Raw genomic sequence first — 16760 nt, 5'->3', positions numbered from 1 at the left:
TTGGTCTTAAAATTGTGTTTTTTTTTTTTAAGATTTTATTTATTTGACAGAGATCACAAGTAGGCAGAGAGGCAGGCAGAGAGAGAGAGATGGGGAAGCAGGCTCCCTGCTGAGCAGAGATCCCAATGTGGGGCTCGATCCCAGAACCCTGGGATCATGACCTGAACTGAAGGCAGAGGCTTTAACTCATTGAGCCACCCAGGTGCCTCCAAAACCATGGACTTTAACAACTCCTTTGCTATACAGAATGCTTTCTCATGTGGTCTAGCCACCAAACCTGAATTTTCTAATACAAAATTATTAAAATTTTCTTTTTCCATCACAGTTCACAACTTATATAACATTGTCTTAACTGTACATATAACTGATTTTGTGCCTGTACACTTGTTCTTACCGTCTCAAAGCCTAAAAAATTAACTATGTTTTAATCTTATTTTTGTATGATTAAATTAATATTTCTGTCTAGTTAGTATTAAGTTATTATTAATAATAGTTATTATTAAACTCTTAAGTCCTAAGTTCCGTCACTCATAAACATGATACCAGTTGAACAAGTAAACTTTGTGATGGTTTCCTCTCTCTCCTGTGCACGTCTAGCTGGCCCTTTGTTTAGTTAAAAAGATGTTGAGCCCTGATGTTTGACACCACGTTTTTCTCATGGCCTGTTTCATCTCTGTATTTCTCAGCGTATAGATTAAGGGATTGAACATAGGAGCAATGATGGTGTAAAATAGAGCAAATATTTTATCTTCAGAGAAAGTGGTTGGAGGTCGAAGGTAGGCAAAGATTGAAGGCCCAAAAAATAAAGCTATCACAGTGATATGAGACCCACAGGTAGAGAGGGCTTTGCGTCTTCCTTCAGCTGAGTGATGCCTTAAACTGAATAATATAATAATATAAGAAAAAAACAAAACCGCAAATGTCACTAAGGTAACCAGTCCTGAATTGACAACCATAAGGACACCAGTGATGTAGGTATCGGTACAGGCCACCTTTAGCAAAGGAAAAATATCACAAAAGTAGTGATCAATCTCATTAGGACCACAGAAGGGCAACCTGATTACCATAAGAAATTGAGGAAAGGAGTGGACAGCCCCACCAGCCCACGCAGCCAAGACTAGGAGATGGCACCTTGTCCTGTTCATGATAAGCAGGTAGTGGAGAGGTTTGCAGATGGCAGTGTAGCGATCAAAGGCCATGACTGTAAGGATTAAAACTTCAATCATTCCAAAGAAGTGCATTATGAAGACCTGTAACATGCAACTACCATAGGAGATGGTTTTTCTTTCCACTAGCAGGTCAGCAATAAATTTAGGTGCAATGGTAGAGGTGTAGCAGATGTCCATAGAGGATAAGTGGCTGAGGAAGTAGTACATGGGTTGGTGCAAAAGAGGACTGCATTGAATGGAGACAAGGATCAGAAGGTTTCCTGCCAACAGGACAGCATAACAGAATAAGAAGAGCACAAAGCAAAATATTTGCATGTTCTGGTCATATGAAAGTCCCAAGAGAATGAATTCTGAGACATTCCTCTGGCTCTCCATGTATTTCAGACTGGCATAGATTGTAAACAGATGGGTTAAATATCTGAAAAGAAAAATAGGAATCTGCATACAAAATTAGCAGCATGGCAACAATACTATCAAATTTACCCAGAGGAAATTGATATCATCGAGTACATATTATTTATTCCTGATACCTAGATTTATGCTTCTTTTTTTATTTTTCTAATTTTAGAAATCTTTTGGAAAATTCCATTACAGGAAAAATGATGTAATTTTCAACAGTACCGTCCATGATGATGGAATAATCAAATATTAGGTTTATGTTAAAGCAATAATTTTATTATTATTAGTTGTATTAATTAGATAACTAAAGGACTATAATTTACATAGTTAAAAATTTGCACATTTTAAAATGTACATGTTTATGCATAGGTGAAACTCTTTTTCTTTCAGGATGTTCTGGACAAATTCTCTTTTATTTGGGAAAATATCCTCAGGAATGAAAATTTATTAAAATTATATCAGTTTGTGAAGTGCCAGGGTGCCTCAGTTGGTTAAGTGTCCAACTCTTAATGTTGGCTCAGGTCATGATCTCAGGGTCATGAGATAGAGCTTTGTATTAGACAGACACAAGCTTTGTGCTGGGTGTGGAGCTGCTTAAGATTTTCTCCATCTTCCTCTGCCTCTGCCCGCACATCTCTCTATCTCCATCTCTCCTTCTCTAAATGAATAAATAAATAAATAAATAAGATTATCTTCCTTGCCTTTGGACAGACACTATCAATAGCATATTTTAAACTAAAATACCGGGGCACTTGGGTGGCTCAGTGGGTTAAGCCTCTGCCTTCGGCTCAGGTCATGATCTCAGGGTAATGGGATCGAGTCCTGCATTGGGCTCTCTGCTTGGCGGGGAGACTGCTTCCTCCTGCCTCTCTCTGCCTGCCTCTCTGTATACTTGTGATCTCACTCTGTCAAATAAATAAAGAAAATCTTAAAAAAATAAAAATAAGAAAAAATACTAAAATACTATCAGGCACATTAAAAGCGATTCAATTTGTAAAAAATAAAGAACCAGTTTTTTCATTTCTCCTATTTACATTTTACAAGCTAAATAAAATTTGTTTTAAATTAATCTAAATTTGTGATTGCAAGTGAAAAATGAAATATGTAAAGAATTATATTTACACTGTTTATATTTCATAACTTTTCCTAGGAACTTCAGTATTTTATGCGTGATCTAGGGAATAAAATTAAACAAAGAATATGATAAAGAATGTAGCTCAAAGAGAGTTGTTTCAACGCTCAGCAACTAGATTTTACATCAGTGAATGGATCAAAGATTCACAAATTTGCATCTTTCGCAGAATCTTGAGACTTTATTTATATACAGAGAAAGAGCGTTGGATAGACAGAATATACTCTGGGAGCTCTTTTAACCAACACTGAGGAAATAAATGTCACTCAGTGAGATGCAGACACTACAGCACAGCTTTTCTCTTTATCTAACCTGATGTAACTACCATTTCTGGCCACCCTGGGTGAATATTTTAAAACACAGAATGCTACTATAGCAAAGGTATTTAGAAGTCATCAAATCCACCAAAAACTCAAAACCTATGATTCTAAGATCATTTTAGGTAACTGATGTAGCATTTTTGAATAATGTATACTATAAGAAACTCATTTAATTTATCATTCAACTTTAATTTCATTAAGAAGAAAAAGAGTCTATCTATTTCTACTATGACTTTGATACCTCTGTCAGGCTTCCTAACCTCTCTCTTGTTTTTAATAAAACAAACTCAATTATCAGTTCACTGTGTTCAATAGAGAATGGTACTTAAGTAGATGTTAATAATTTTATGATTCTTGGATCAATTTTCTCCTTACCTTATTACAGCCAGTGCTGATTCCTAATTTAGGAGATGGTATACTGTTTACAGAGAGATGTGTTTGCCTAAAACAAATTGACTCAAAATTAATTGGTAGATAAACAACTTAAGTGGACGTCACTTAAATATCCAAACCCCGGGTTTCCAATAAAAGAGATGCAGATCAAGATAATCTAGGTAATTTAGCATCAATATGTAATAATCATGTGGAGGACAGATATCTTCATTCCCACTCAGTCCAGAGAGCTTCAGCACATGCTTGTGAGCAGTGCAAGATGATGGGGTGTCCTGCAGACCAGCAGTGAGAAGATACATTTTGAATTCTCATCCCAATTATGGGTTAAATATCTGAAAAGAAAAATAGGAATCTGCATAAAAAAATTAGCAGCATGGTAACAATACCATAAAATTTACCAAAAGCAAATTGATATCATCAAGTACATATTATATATTCCTGAGCCCTAGATTTATGTTTCTTTTTTATTTCTCCTATTTTACAAATCTATTGTAAATAATTCTATAACAGGAAAAATGATGTAAATTTCAGCATTACTGTTTATGATGTTGGAATAATCAAATGTTAGGTTGAAATAATTTTATTATTATTAGTTTTATTAGATAAGAAAATAACTAATTTACATAGTTAAAAATTTGCACATTTTAAAATGTACATGTTTATGCATAGGTGAAACGTTTTCTTTCAGGATGATCTGGACAAATTCTGTTTTATTTCGGAGTGTATCATGAGGAATGAAAATTTATTAAAAATATATCAGTTTGTGGGGTGCCAGGATGCCTCAGTTGGTTAAATGTCCAACTCTTGATGTTGGCTCAGGTCATGATCTCAGGGTCATGAGATAGAGCCCTGTATTAGGCAGATACAAGCTTTGTGCTGGGTGTGGAGCTGCTTAAGATTCTCTCCCTCTCCCTCTGCCTCTGCTCCCACCTCTATCTCTCTCCTTCTCTTAAAAAAAAAAAAAATTAAAAAAAATAAAGGATTATCTTCCTTGCCCTGTGGACAAACTATCAATTGCACATTTTAAACCAAAATATTATCAGGCACTTTAAAAGCTGTCACTGGATTCAATTTGTAAAATTGTTAAAATTATTTATTAAAAATAAATTTTTCCATTTCTCCTATGTACATTTTACAAGCTAAACAAAAATTGTTTTAAATTAATCTAAATTTGTGATGGCAAGTGAAAAATGAAAGATAGAAATCTCCCAAGTACAGTTACACTGTTTATATTTCATGACTTTTCCTTAGAACTTCAGTATTTTATACATGACCTAGTGAATAAAATTCAACAAAAGAAGATGATACAGAATGTAGTTCCAAGAGAGATTTGTTCCAATACTCAGCAACTAGATGCTACATCAATGAAAGGATCAAAGATTCACAAATTTGCACTTTCACAGAATCTTGAGACTTTATTTATATATAGAGACAGAGGTTAGGATAGATAGAATATAATCTGGGAGCTGTTTTAGCCAACACTTAAGAATTAAATGTCACTCAGTGAGATGCAGACACTACAGCACAGCTTCCACCTTTATGTAACCTGATGTAACTACCATTTCTGGCCACCCTGTGTGTATATTTTAAAAACACAGAATGCTACTACAGCAAAGGTATTTAGATGTTATAAAATCCACCAAAAACTCAAAACCTATGACTTTAAGATCATTTTAGAGGTAACTAGTGTAACATTTTTGAACAGGTATATTATAAGAAACTCATTCTGTTTTAATTTATCATTCAACTCTAATTTCATGAAGAACAAAAGTCCATCTGTTTCTAGTATGACTTTCATACTGCTATCAGGCTTCCTGGCCTCTTTCTTGTTTTTAACAAAGCAAACATAATTATCAGTTCACACTGTTCAAGAGTGAATGGTAATTAAATAGAGGTTAGTACTTTTATGATTCATGATCAATTTTCTCCTTACCTTTTTACAGCCAGTGATGATTCCTAATTTCGGAGATGGCATACTTTTTTGCAGAGAGATGTGTTTGCCTAAAACAAATGGACTCAAAGTTAATTGTTAAACAACTTAAAGTGGACGTCACTTATATATCTAAACCCTGGGTTTCCAATAAAAGAGATGCAGATCAAGATAATCTAGGTAATTTAGCATCAATATGTAATATCATGTGGAGGAGAGATATCTTCATTCCCACTCAGTCCAGAGCTTCAGTCCATGTTTGTGGGCAGTACAAGATGATAGGGTGTCCTGCAGACAAGCAGTGAGAAGATGCATTTTGAATTCTCATCACAATTATTAAAAAAAAAAAAGTGTACAAGATAACAGATTACAGATCACCTAATCTACATTTATTAATATTTTAAGGAATATATTTTGCAGTTAATATAAATATGTGGTCCAGCATTCTTGATTCCAAATAATTTTGAAATAATTTTTCATCGGTTATAGCAATGTGCCTTCCTTTTGGTAAGATTCTGACTCATTTTCTAGATTATCACCAATGTTTCACCCATAGCAGTTCTTATACTCTCATCCTGATATCTGAGTGGGAAATGCTATTATAATTACTGCTGTTAGCTTGAGTAAAAGTGAATGTGAGTGCAGTCCATGACAGATTTATTGTGATTGAAACATGTAATATATCCTTGGCCATATTTTCTCAGTTTGTCAAGTAATTGAAATTGTAAGTGATGAAGAGATTTATGCATTTTCTAGTTGGAATCATGGAACAAGAAAGACATAGAAACATGAAGTATAATAACTGAACGGTGAACTGTTTTGCTTCAAGTTGTTTTTGATAGCAGTAACAATCTAAATATAAAAGGAAAACAATTCACCTAAATACTTCCAGTGGTCAGAGGTTTGATATTAAGTAAAATGTGTCCTTATAGATGCTTTCTTCCCCTTTAATTATGGTTATTTAAAATAGATGTATAAAGTTTAAAATCTGAATAATCTGGCCAATGTTCTATAAGAAGTTAGTTACCCAGTTTAAGCAAAAACAATACCCATTTTTCACTTTAACGTTGTTTAACATCTTCTTTTCCCATACACCAATAACATTTAAAAAGAACTCAGTAAACAAAGTTAACTGTCTCCCTTTCCAGACCATTTATAAATGTTGAGATTATCGCTAACTGCTTAAAGCTTCATTGTCCACATTTATAGAATCCATAAATTATTACATAATTCAGACTATATTGAAGAATATCAAAAATAATGTGAAATGCCCCAGTGTTGTACATAGTTCAAAGCCACATATTAGCTTCCTTTTACTTTTTCAAGTTAACAGTCTCTGAGATTGCCATGTACACATCTGTCACCAAGTCAACATGGAAAAAATCTAAACAAAACAAAAAATCAAAATGTCACAATATATATTAATGGGGTTGACCATGATAAATTTCAGTTTGGAGCAATCTGTTAGTAAAAAGAAGTAAAAATTAATCTATAAAATTGTTTGTTGTTGGGGACTTTTTAATACTAATCACTGGCCTGTAATTTCCCTGCACTATAAAAATAAAATCAAATTATAATTTTATTTCTTTGGTTGCATTGTATAAATATTCTTCATTATGTATTAATTATGCTATTTAGATAATAAGAATAATTGCTCTTATAGTTAGAGTTTCCACCATAAGTTCAGATTGTCTCCTAATGATATCAGAATATGGCCCATGATAGTTCCATTAATTCAATCAGATAAATCTAGTCCATTTTAGAATGACAAGTTTTTTGAATGTTAGAAAATTACTCATCATTGGGACATGCAATCATAAATTGGGCTATTCCTTCCTAAGAATATAATGGAAAATATAAAAGCACCAAAAAGAGACTCAATAAATTTCACTGAAACTTAAAAAATTTCATTAAGTTCAACTCAATTGTTTTTGTTCTCAAGTGGAATTCTGCTCATGAATAATGCACAATAAGACTATAGTTCATGAAATTATTTTGTGTAATCACATTATCTTATGCTGCTAGAGAAAATATGGTTTAAGGATGGAATTAAGTGGAATAAATTTAAATAGCATATAACCACCCCAAAGCACAGTTGGTGGAGCATTCTCGAATGAAAGTGGCATGGTTAATTCATGGATCATTAGATCTCAGTGGCTGTAAGATTGCTTTAGGTGAAATCAGAGGAGCTCCCTCCTGAGGTACTCACTCTGCTGATTCTTCTCCGGTATCTAAAGATAAAATAAAATGCAGAGATTTACAAACCAAATATTCAAGCATATTTTAGGTTAATTCTCAAAAATTAATTTGAAAATTTCAACATATCTTAGAACACTTTACATATTTGCAAGGGGAGTAGAACTTAAATATCCATTGAACCATCAGGGATGTAAGAAGTGGGTTTTAAGAAAGAGAGAGACAGAGAGAGAAAGAAAGAAAGAAAAAGAAAAGGAAGAAAGGAAGGAAAAAATTAAGTATTTTGAAATTCTTACGAAAACAGATATACATTTTAACTCCTAGGAGTCACTTATTTTATACCAATGCTGGAGGAAAGTTGACTCAGAAGAGCAGAATATAACATATGACAATACGAGAATTAATAGGTCTTTGAAACTCTAAGAAATTATATTCCCAGAGGCATTTCTGAACAGATCTTCATCAAATGCCTTTGTGTTGCTCTCCATGGTATTGACTCGGGTGCCTGTGGGCAATTTCTAGATATAACTTTACTTTTCATGTTTGTGTCGGCTTGTGTCAAGCACTTTCTCAGGAGGCTCCATAATGCTCTAGTCAGAAAGAGCAATTCAGAAACTCTGCCTGACTTGCACTCATCTTGCTTTCTGAATTAAAATAATACAGCATGCTTAGCGAAATAAGTCAAGCAGAGAAAGACAACTATCATATGATCTCCCTGATATGAGGAAGTGGTGATGCAACATGGGGGCTTAAGTGGGTAGAATAAGAATCAATGAAACAAGATGGAATTGGGAGCGAGACAAACCATAAGTGACTCTTAATCTCACAAAACAAACTGAGGGTTGCTGGGGGGAGGGGGTTTGGGAGAACGGGGTGGGATTATGGACATTGGGGAGGGTGTGTGCTTTGGTGAGTGCTGTGAAGTGTGTAAACCTGGTGATTCACAGACCTGTACCCCTGGGGATAAAAATATATGTTTATAAAAACTTAAAAAAATTAAAGAAATATATAAATAAAATAATACAGCATGGAATAGCATTAGGGTAGTGCTGGTTTAGAATTACTTCACTGAAAACATACATTTATTTGGGCAATTAAAATGACTGTTTGAGAGATACAGGTTCAGGTAGAAACCTAAATTGTGTTTCCAGGAAATCAAAGAGAAGCAGAGTTATACAGGTGAAAGGCTATGAGTCTAATTCTCATTCAGGCCCTCTATGTAAAACAGAGATTGGAATTAGGGTTAATTGGATTGGTTGGGGTAACATGCAAATGAGCGTTTGGAGCTCCTTTATAAGTGAAGGATGCAATGATTCAGTTGTCATGGCAAGGAGGAAGTTAAGTCCAGGCTGGGGCTTGCAGTTCTCTGAAAGTTTCAGAAATCTTCATGGGTTCTCTAATGGGGCCATGCATAAATGATTTCTCACTTATGAACTCCTGATCCTATTAAAAAAAAAAAAACTGTCTTAAGAAGGCTTGCTTGCTCCATTTTGGAAATTTTCTTTTATATAAGCCTCAGAAAATTCTGAAATGAGAATATACAAAAAGAAACAAACACTTGCAATACAGTTCAATATGCATCATTATCTCAAGTAACCTTTATGGGTAGAGTAGATAGAACAATAGAATAGTGACCCACCATCAAGACTGGAACCTGAGTTATTTATTGCTAGAGACTAACAGTGATGAAATAGATGGCTGAGGAATGGAGGACAGAAGAAAAGGAAAGATAAAAGAATAAATAATCCATTCTTGATACACGTGTTAGGGTAAAAATGTTATATCAGTAAGTGAGACTATAATAGAATTTGAGGAGATATCAGCACTCAGTGCCCAGCAATTCTGTTTACCATTTGTCCTGACCCTATGTAAGTTCATTTGTACAGGTTATTTGGTTCAGCCAGAAAAGTAACACAGTGACGTTCAGGGAACAGATTTTCCATCATACACAAATCGATATATAAAAAATTTCCTTGGGACACCTGGGTGGCTCAGTGGGTTTGGCCTCTGCCTTCGGCTCAGGTCATGATCTCAGGGTCCTGGGATCGAGCCCCATGTAGGGCTCCCTGTTCAGTGCGGAGCCTGCTTCCCCCTCTCTCTTTGCCTGCCTCTCTGCCTACTTGTGATCTCTCTGCTAACTCAATAAATAAAATATTTTAAAAACTTTCCTTTATACATGTTAAACTTAAGGAGATCAATTTTTTATAGAATCTTATAGATGCAAAATAATAATAATAATGATAAATTTATCAAGACATTATTTTGTGTTTTAAGTTTATTGTATCATTTCATCTCACAATAGTGCATCCTATGAGTTAAGTAATGTTAGTTCTCTGGTTCCAATAAGAATACAGTCGTCTAGAAGTTAAAAAGATTTGCCCATAGAGCTACTAAATGAGAATAAGGAAAAGAACTGTGTGCCTTCTATGAGTGAAAGAAGTTGGTTTTTATATATTTACTACTTGCCTCCAGCTTGGAAAGTGTAGCAACCCTGAGGAAATAAGAGATTCTAGTACTTCAGAATGATGGATATCAGAACTCCTTGTTTTACTGGTTGTTCATTTCAACATAATGCGTGCTTTTAACCAAGCTTCATTCAGACCTTGTGTCAATACACAGAAATAGTTGGTCATAAGTCTACCAATAACACACACAAACATATCAGGATACACCTTAGAGATGTGTACAAGTACCTCATTTATCACCTCAATCCCGCATTTTTCTCAGTTCATATTAACTCCTCTTCTGAGAATCGATTTTGTTATATTTTTATTCTTTTCTAATTCCCTTCTAAAACCATTTGTTTTATGGGTTGTATGAGCTTACTTCCAAGACTGAGATTTCAAGTATTTTTGAAGATATTCGTTATTGTTCTATAGGCTGGAAAGTGAGAACAGCTTACAAGTGGATAACTAATACAGGTTCAATATATTTTTGGTGGGCTTACTATATAATATTTTTATTTTTTTGCCAAAAAAATCTTACAGATTCTTGGGAAAAGAAAACAAATCAGAAAAAGATTTTGGATTTGTTGTGTAGCATTGTTTCTGATGGGTAGAGTATTTCCTTTGACCCATCCTGAAAACCCTCAAAACCCCACATACCACACAGACAAAGACAAAAATGATCACACATACAAGGACCAAGTATTGTGATTCTATACTTTTAAAATAATCCAAATATTTTTTGGAAAATTAATAGGTTAAACCAGGTCAAACCAAACTATACTAAACAGACTTAATTTCCTATGAAATAGGCAGAATGTTTTCCCTTCATATTCCATAGGTTTTCATAGACCCATGAAGGAGGAAAAAAAAAGTAATTAGCTAGATTTGTAAAAAGTTTTAAGATCAGAAATGCCAAAAGAAACTTTTCTGACATGAAAGACAAGCACTATCTCATTTATGGTTTTACCTAGACTTCTCTTGGTTGTGGGGCAGAGTAATTTAATTGAGAAAACTGTGTGTGGAGACAATACAATTATTCTGCTAAAAAAAAAAAAAAAAAAAAAAAAAAAAAAAAAAAAAGGCAAGTGCTTTGGCAGAGAGAAACGTCTTCCCAAATGGGAACCAAAACACAGAGCTGACTGGATTATGTGATTCAAAATACAAGGGATAAATGAAAAATAAACTAGTAGCACCTCCAAATGCAGAAAATAAGTAAAAAAAAAAAGCAATAGGTGGCTGCGAGTCTGCCACTTTTCATTCATTCCCTGATAGCTACATGAAATATATGTTGAGTTTTTAACCTTTCTGACACTGCATATTTTATTACTAATTCATTTTAATTCTTAATGTAAGGGGAATATCTGGATATGTGAGAATAAACTATAAAGTTAATAAAAAGAGAAGATAGAGTAATAGACTTTAATTCATTAATTGTTTATTTCTTAATTTCTGTGGGTTCTTTGCTTTAAAATGGATAAAAGAAAAATAAAGATATAGTGCATCTTTGACAGAGTTGTCTCAAACCAGGAAAACATAAGATAAAATACTAATATGAGGCAGAGGATTATTTTAAATGGAGTAAATGTACAGTTTCATAACAACAAAAGAACAGAGAAAAATCAGAAATGCTTCTGGTCTATCTGTGAATTGGAAAAAAACTTTTGGAAAAAGAAAATATCAGGAGTGTAACTTACATTTAAGACATGAACTCTAACGCTTAGTGGGGATAGCATTATAAGCAGGAAAGTTAGAAGAAACAGTCATAGAGCTGATAGACTTTAGAGTATGTTTGAAGAATGTGGAGTTGGGGGTAGTTGGTTGAAAGCATCCTAGCAAAGGGGAAAAAAATGAAGAAAGGTAAGGAAAGAGGAAAGATATATAACGTGTTTCCAGTAGCCATATGTCCTAGCAAAATCATCACATGTATTAGCCAAAGTACTGCTATAACTTTATAAAGTACAATATTACACATTTCATAGATATTAGAAAAATGAGAATGAATATATAATTAAAGTAAATAGCCAAGACCCAAAAATGAAAATGTACCTGAGTCAGAATCACCCAGTTCTCCCTGACCCCCCAACCTGTCATTGTAACACCATAATTTCCACCAATGTAATGCCTTCTGAGATTAGCAAATTTGGCCAGGACCAATTTTGATAAGCAAGAGAGAAGTTTAGATTTTATTCAAGGAAAATAGGGTTCCATCTATATTTTTGGAGAGGGCTGTACTATGATTAGGCATGCGTTTTAGAAAGACATTTCTAGCATTCCTCAAACCCATTCAACCACATCTGCCACTAGTGGGAAACTTTAGCATGCAGATTGCAATCTGAACTACAGAAACTTTCTTCTTTGTTTCTTAAAATGTTAGAGATCATTTAGTCCAACTCCCCAAAGAAAGCTATATATTTTCTACAACATCTCAAATAATAAATGCTCTGGGAACACAATGTAAAAAGTAAATAAAAATCATCATTACCTGAATTTCATCAGAAGTTATCAACAGTTATATGCCAATAAGCTTAGCAACCTAGATGAAATGGATGCATTCCTGGAAAAATATAAACTCCCAAAATTGAACCAGGAAGAAATCGACAACCTGAATAGACCGATATCTAATAATGAGATTGAAGCAGTGATCAAAAACCTACCAAAAAACAAGAGCCCAGGACCTGACGGATTGCCTGGGAAATTCTACCAAACCTTCAAAGAAGAAATAACACCTATTCTCCTGAAGCTGTTTCAAAAAATTGAAGCAGAAGGAAAACTTCCAGACTCTTTTTATGAAGCCAGCATTACCCTGATCCCCAAACCAGGCTAAGACCCTACCAAAAAGGAGAATTTCAGACCAATATCACTGATGAATATGGATGCTAAGATTCTCGACAAGATCCTAGCCAACAGGATCCAACAGCACATTAAAAAGATTATCCACCATGACCAGGTGGGATTCATTCCTGGGCTACAAGGATGGTTCAACATTCGCAAATTAATCAATGTGATAGAGCAAATTAATATGAGAAGAGAGAAGAACCATATGGTCCTCTCAAGTGATGCAGAAAAAGCATTTGACAAAATCCAGCATCCGTTCTTGATTAAAACGCTTCAAAGTATAGGGATAGAGGGAACACTCCTGAACCTCATCAAATCTATGAAAGATTTTATTTTTTTATTTGACACACTGAGTACATGCAAGGGGAGTGGCAGAGGGAGTAGCAGACTCCCTGCTGAGTAGAAAGTCCTATGCAGGGCTTGATCTCATAACCCTGAGATCATGATCTGAGCCAAGTGAGCCACTCTGGTACCCCTACAGGAATTTTGAATGTGCCATTTTAGACCACACCTTCCCCATGGCGATTTTCATCTCCATGTTTCTCAGGGTATAGATGAGAGGATTCAGCATGGGGGCAATCACAGTGTAAAACACAGAGACTTCCTTATCCTTGTTCTCACTCCCGGCAGGTAGAACATAATATAGATACAAGGCACAAAGAATAAAATGCAACCATTACATGAGAGCTGCAGGTTGAAAGAGCTTTGCGCCTCCCTACAGAGGAGTGTGTCCTAAGATTATATAATATGAGAATGTAAGAAGCCACCAGGACAAGAAAGACAGCAACCACCACCATTCCTGAGTTTGCAATCATTAAGATATTAACAACATGAATGTCTTTGCACACCAGTTTTAAGAGAGGCTTCACATCACATATGTAGTGATCGATCTGATTAGGACCACAGAAAGGTAAATGCAGTACAACCAGCAGTAGAGCGACAGAGTGCCAAAAACCCACACCCCAGGCCATGAAGACCAACGTGTTAGACCTCTGCCGGTTCATGAGGACCAAGTAGTGCAGGGGCTTGGCAATGGCAACGTAGCGGTCTAAAGCCATGGACACCAAGATGAATATCTCCACACCCGCCAGCAAGTGGACAGTGAAAAGCTGGGTCATGCAGTTGTTATAGGAAATGTTTTTTCTTGCTGTGACCAAGTCCCTGATTAGCCTGGGGACCACCGTGGATGTGTAGCAGAGATCCATGAGGGAAAGGTGACAGAGAAAATAGTACATTGGTTGTTCAATTAGATGGCTGCAGGTGATCGTGAGTAAGATGAGAAAATTTCCCATTAAGATTACCAAATAACAAAGCAGGAAGAAGAAAAAGAACAGTAGCTCCATTTGCTTATTTCCCCATGGACCCATGAAGACAAATTCTGTGACATTGTTCTGATATTCCATGAGGTTGAGGTAATTCCAGAGACACCAGAGAAAATTAATTTATCTGAAATAATACAGAACATGACATTTCAATAGCTTTTTAAAGTGTAATATTTATATATTGAAAAAAAAATGTAGATTATAGAGACTTTGTTACAATCTTTTAAATCCTTTCAGATCGAGGGTGCCTGCGTGGCTCAGTCATTATGCATCTGCCTTCAGCTTAAGTCATGATCCCAGAGTCCTGGTATTGAGTCCCACATCTAGTTCCCCACTCAGTAGAAAGCCTGCTTCTCCCTCTCACACTTGCCCTGCTTGTGTTCCCTCTCTGGCTGGGTATCTATCAAATAAATAAAATTAAAAAAAAAAATCCTTTCAGATCAAAAAATATTTTAAATTATATTTCAATTATATTTCAAATTATATTTCATAAAAACATGTTTTATGTCTGAAACTATCATAAACATTTTACATGCAGTTAATTCATAGCAACCCAATGGTTACTATTGGGTTAATTCATACTAAATGGTTAATTCATAGCAACCCAATGGTTACTATTCTGATACTCACCTTACATATGGGGAAACTGAAAGATTGCTTCAGTTAATTCCACCAAATCATTAAGGTATTAAGTAGCAACCTAAGATATGAACCTGTATCAGATGCTATTTCCATTCTATTAATACTGATGCCACATTACCTACTGAACAATGGACTTGCAGCTGTTTTCCACCATCTTAGAAAATAGGGTCTTACTCCATCTCTACCTACCATTAACTACCTATATGACTTTAAACAAGTCCCATCCCTTCTCAATGCTACATATCATTTATTTGTGTTTGTTGCGTGTGGTTGTCATATTTCCTTTTTATTTCAATCTTTTAAATTCTTTTCAGTGTTCCAGAATTCATCATTTATGCACCATCCCCAGTGCTCCATGCAATACATGGCCTCCATAATACCCACCAACTCTAGTTGATTGACATATATGATAAAATTGGTTTCAGGTACAGAATCTAGTGATTCATTACTTATCATACAACATTCAGTGCTCATCACTAGTGTGCTCCTTAATACTAATTACCCATCCATCTAGATCATCTCCCTCCAACTTCCCACCATCAGCCCTCATTTTGTTCTCAGTAGGAAAAAGTCTCTTATGGCTTGCTTCCTTCTCTCTTTTTTCCCTTCTCCTATGTTCATCTGTTTTGTTTCTTAAATTCCACAAAGGAGTGAGATCATATGGCATTTGTCTTTTTCTGGCTGACTTATTTCACTTACCATAATACACTCTAGCTTCATCCACATTGTTACAAATGGCAAGATTTTATTATTTCTTTTTTTTTAATTTAATTTAATTTTATTTTTTTAAAGATTTTTATTTATTTATTTGCCAGAGATAGAGGGAGAGAGAGCGCGAGAGAGCACAGGCAGACAAAGAGTCAGGCAGAGGCAGAGTGAGAAGCAGGCTCCCTTGCTGAGCAAGGAGCCCGATGTGGGACTCGATCCCAGGACCCTAGGATCATGACCTGAGCCAAAGGCAGCTGCTCAACCAACTGAGCCACCCAGGCGTCCCAAGATTTTATTATTTCTAATGACTAATATTCCACTGAACATAGAGGCCACATCTTCTTTATCTATTCATCAGTTAATGGACATTTTGGAATTTATATAAAATATCCCAATCACACAAAATTTTCCATATATCCATATCCAGTAGAACTTATGATATATTCTTGAAATAAGGACAAAACCAAGGCTCTGAATCTTAGCAGAGATTAATCGATAATTAGTTGATAATAGTTTCAGTGAGTCTTCTTTTTGACAGGTTTGGTCACGATTCAGAATGCGGGGAGGCAGGGTAAAAGGAACTGGGACACAATCTGGAATCTGAATATAAGTTCCCCAGTCTATTATAGCAGCTTATTATTATATACAAGCTTTCCCTTTTTTCTAATCATTTTAAAGACAAAATTTTGAGGTTGCTGTTTAAAATGCTTGAAGCACTGTGGAGACGTAGTTACCTTCTACTGACATATTGAAGAACCCAAGGTAATTTAAGAATGTCCTGCATGTTTAACCATGCAGTTAAGCAGCATAGCCACTAAGATGCAGTAGACCTCAGAGCAGAGAGTGATTATGTTGAGCCATCACCTTTTACCTGTAAAAAAATGTGTGCCAAAGTGGACATAATTTGCCCAAAAGACTTAATGTCAATGAATTACTTTAATGGTGCCACTGAAGGAACAGTATGATGTAATGGACAAATTTCTAGTCTAATGATCATGAAGGTGAGCGTCCAAGCTCCTATGTCTTGTTACCTTTCTCTTGCTAGTATGGAGTAATTCATTCTCCCTGATCTTCTTTCTTCAGCTGATATTGGAACCAATCATACTGGATCTGTCTGTCCTGTTTTGAGGTCAAAATAAATAAAGTTCCTTTAGGGAATTAAACCATAGACACTTATCATTCTGATATAATTAAGTTTGAAGAAGAGTGCTTCCCAAAATGGAAAGAACAAGTTGTTGTATAAGAAGATAGTTATCAGTACTTACAT

The 16760-nt window shown here is 35.1% G+C and overlaps 1 protein-coding gene and 1 pseudogene across 1 annotated transcript; both read right to left on the bottom strand.

Annotated features, from left to right (window-relative positions):
• Window positions 1-593: 593 nt before the first annotated feature.
• LOC101688207 (olfactory receptor 4P4-like) lies at window positions 594-1544 on the bottom strand. The gene has a single exon (XM_004782360.1). The coding sequence runs from the start codon at window positions 1542-1544 to the stop codon at window positions 594-596; it is 951 nt and encodes a 316-aa protein (XP_004782417.1).
• Window positions 1545-13296: 11752 nt separating this feature from the next.
• On the bottom strand, window positions 13297-14224 carry LOC101687629 (annotated as a pseudogene).
• Between the last annotated feature and the right edge of the window lie 2536 nt (window positions 14225-16760).

Source organism: Mustela putorius, unplaced genomic scaffold (assembly GCF_011764305.1).
Source record: "Mustela putorius furo isolate JIRA1106 unplaced genomic scaffold, ASM1176430v1.1 tig00000127_pilon_pilon_pilon, whole genome shotgun sequence".
Lineage (NCBI taxonomy): Eukaryota > Metazoa > Chordata > Mammalia > Carnivora > Mustelidae > Mustela > Mustela putorius.
Note: the sequence above shows the minus strand (reverse complement) of the source record. Positions and strands in the feature narration are given on the sequence as shown.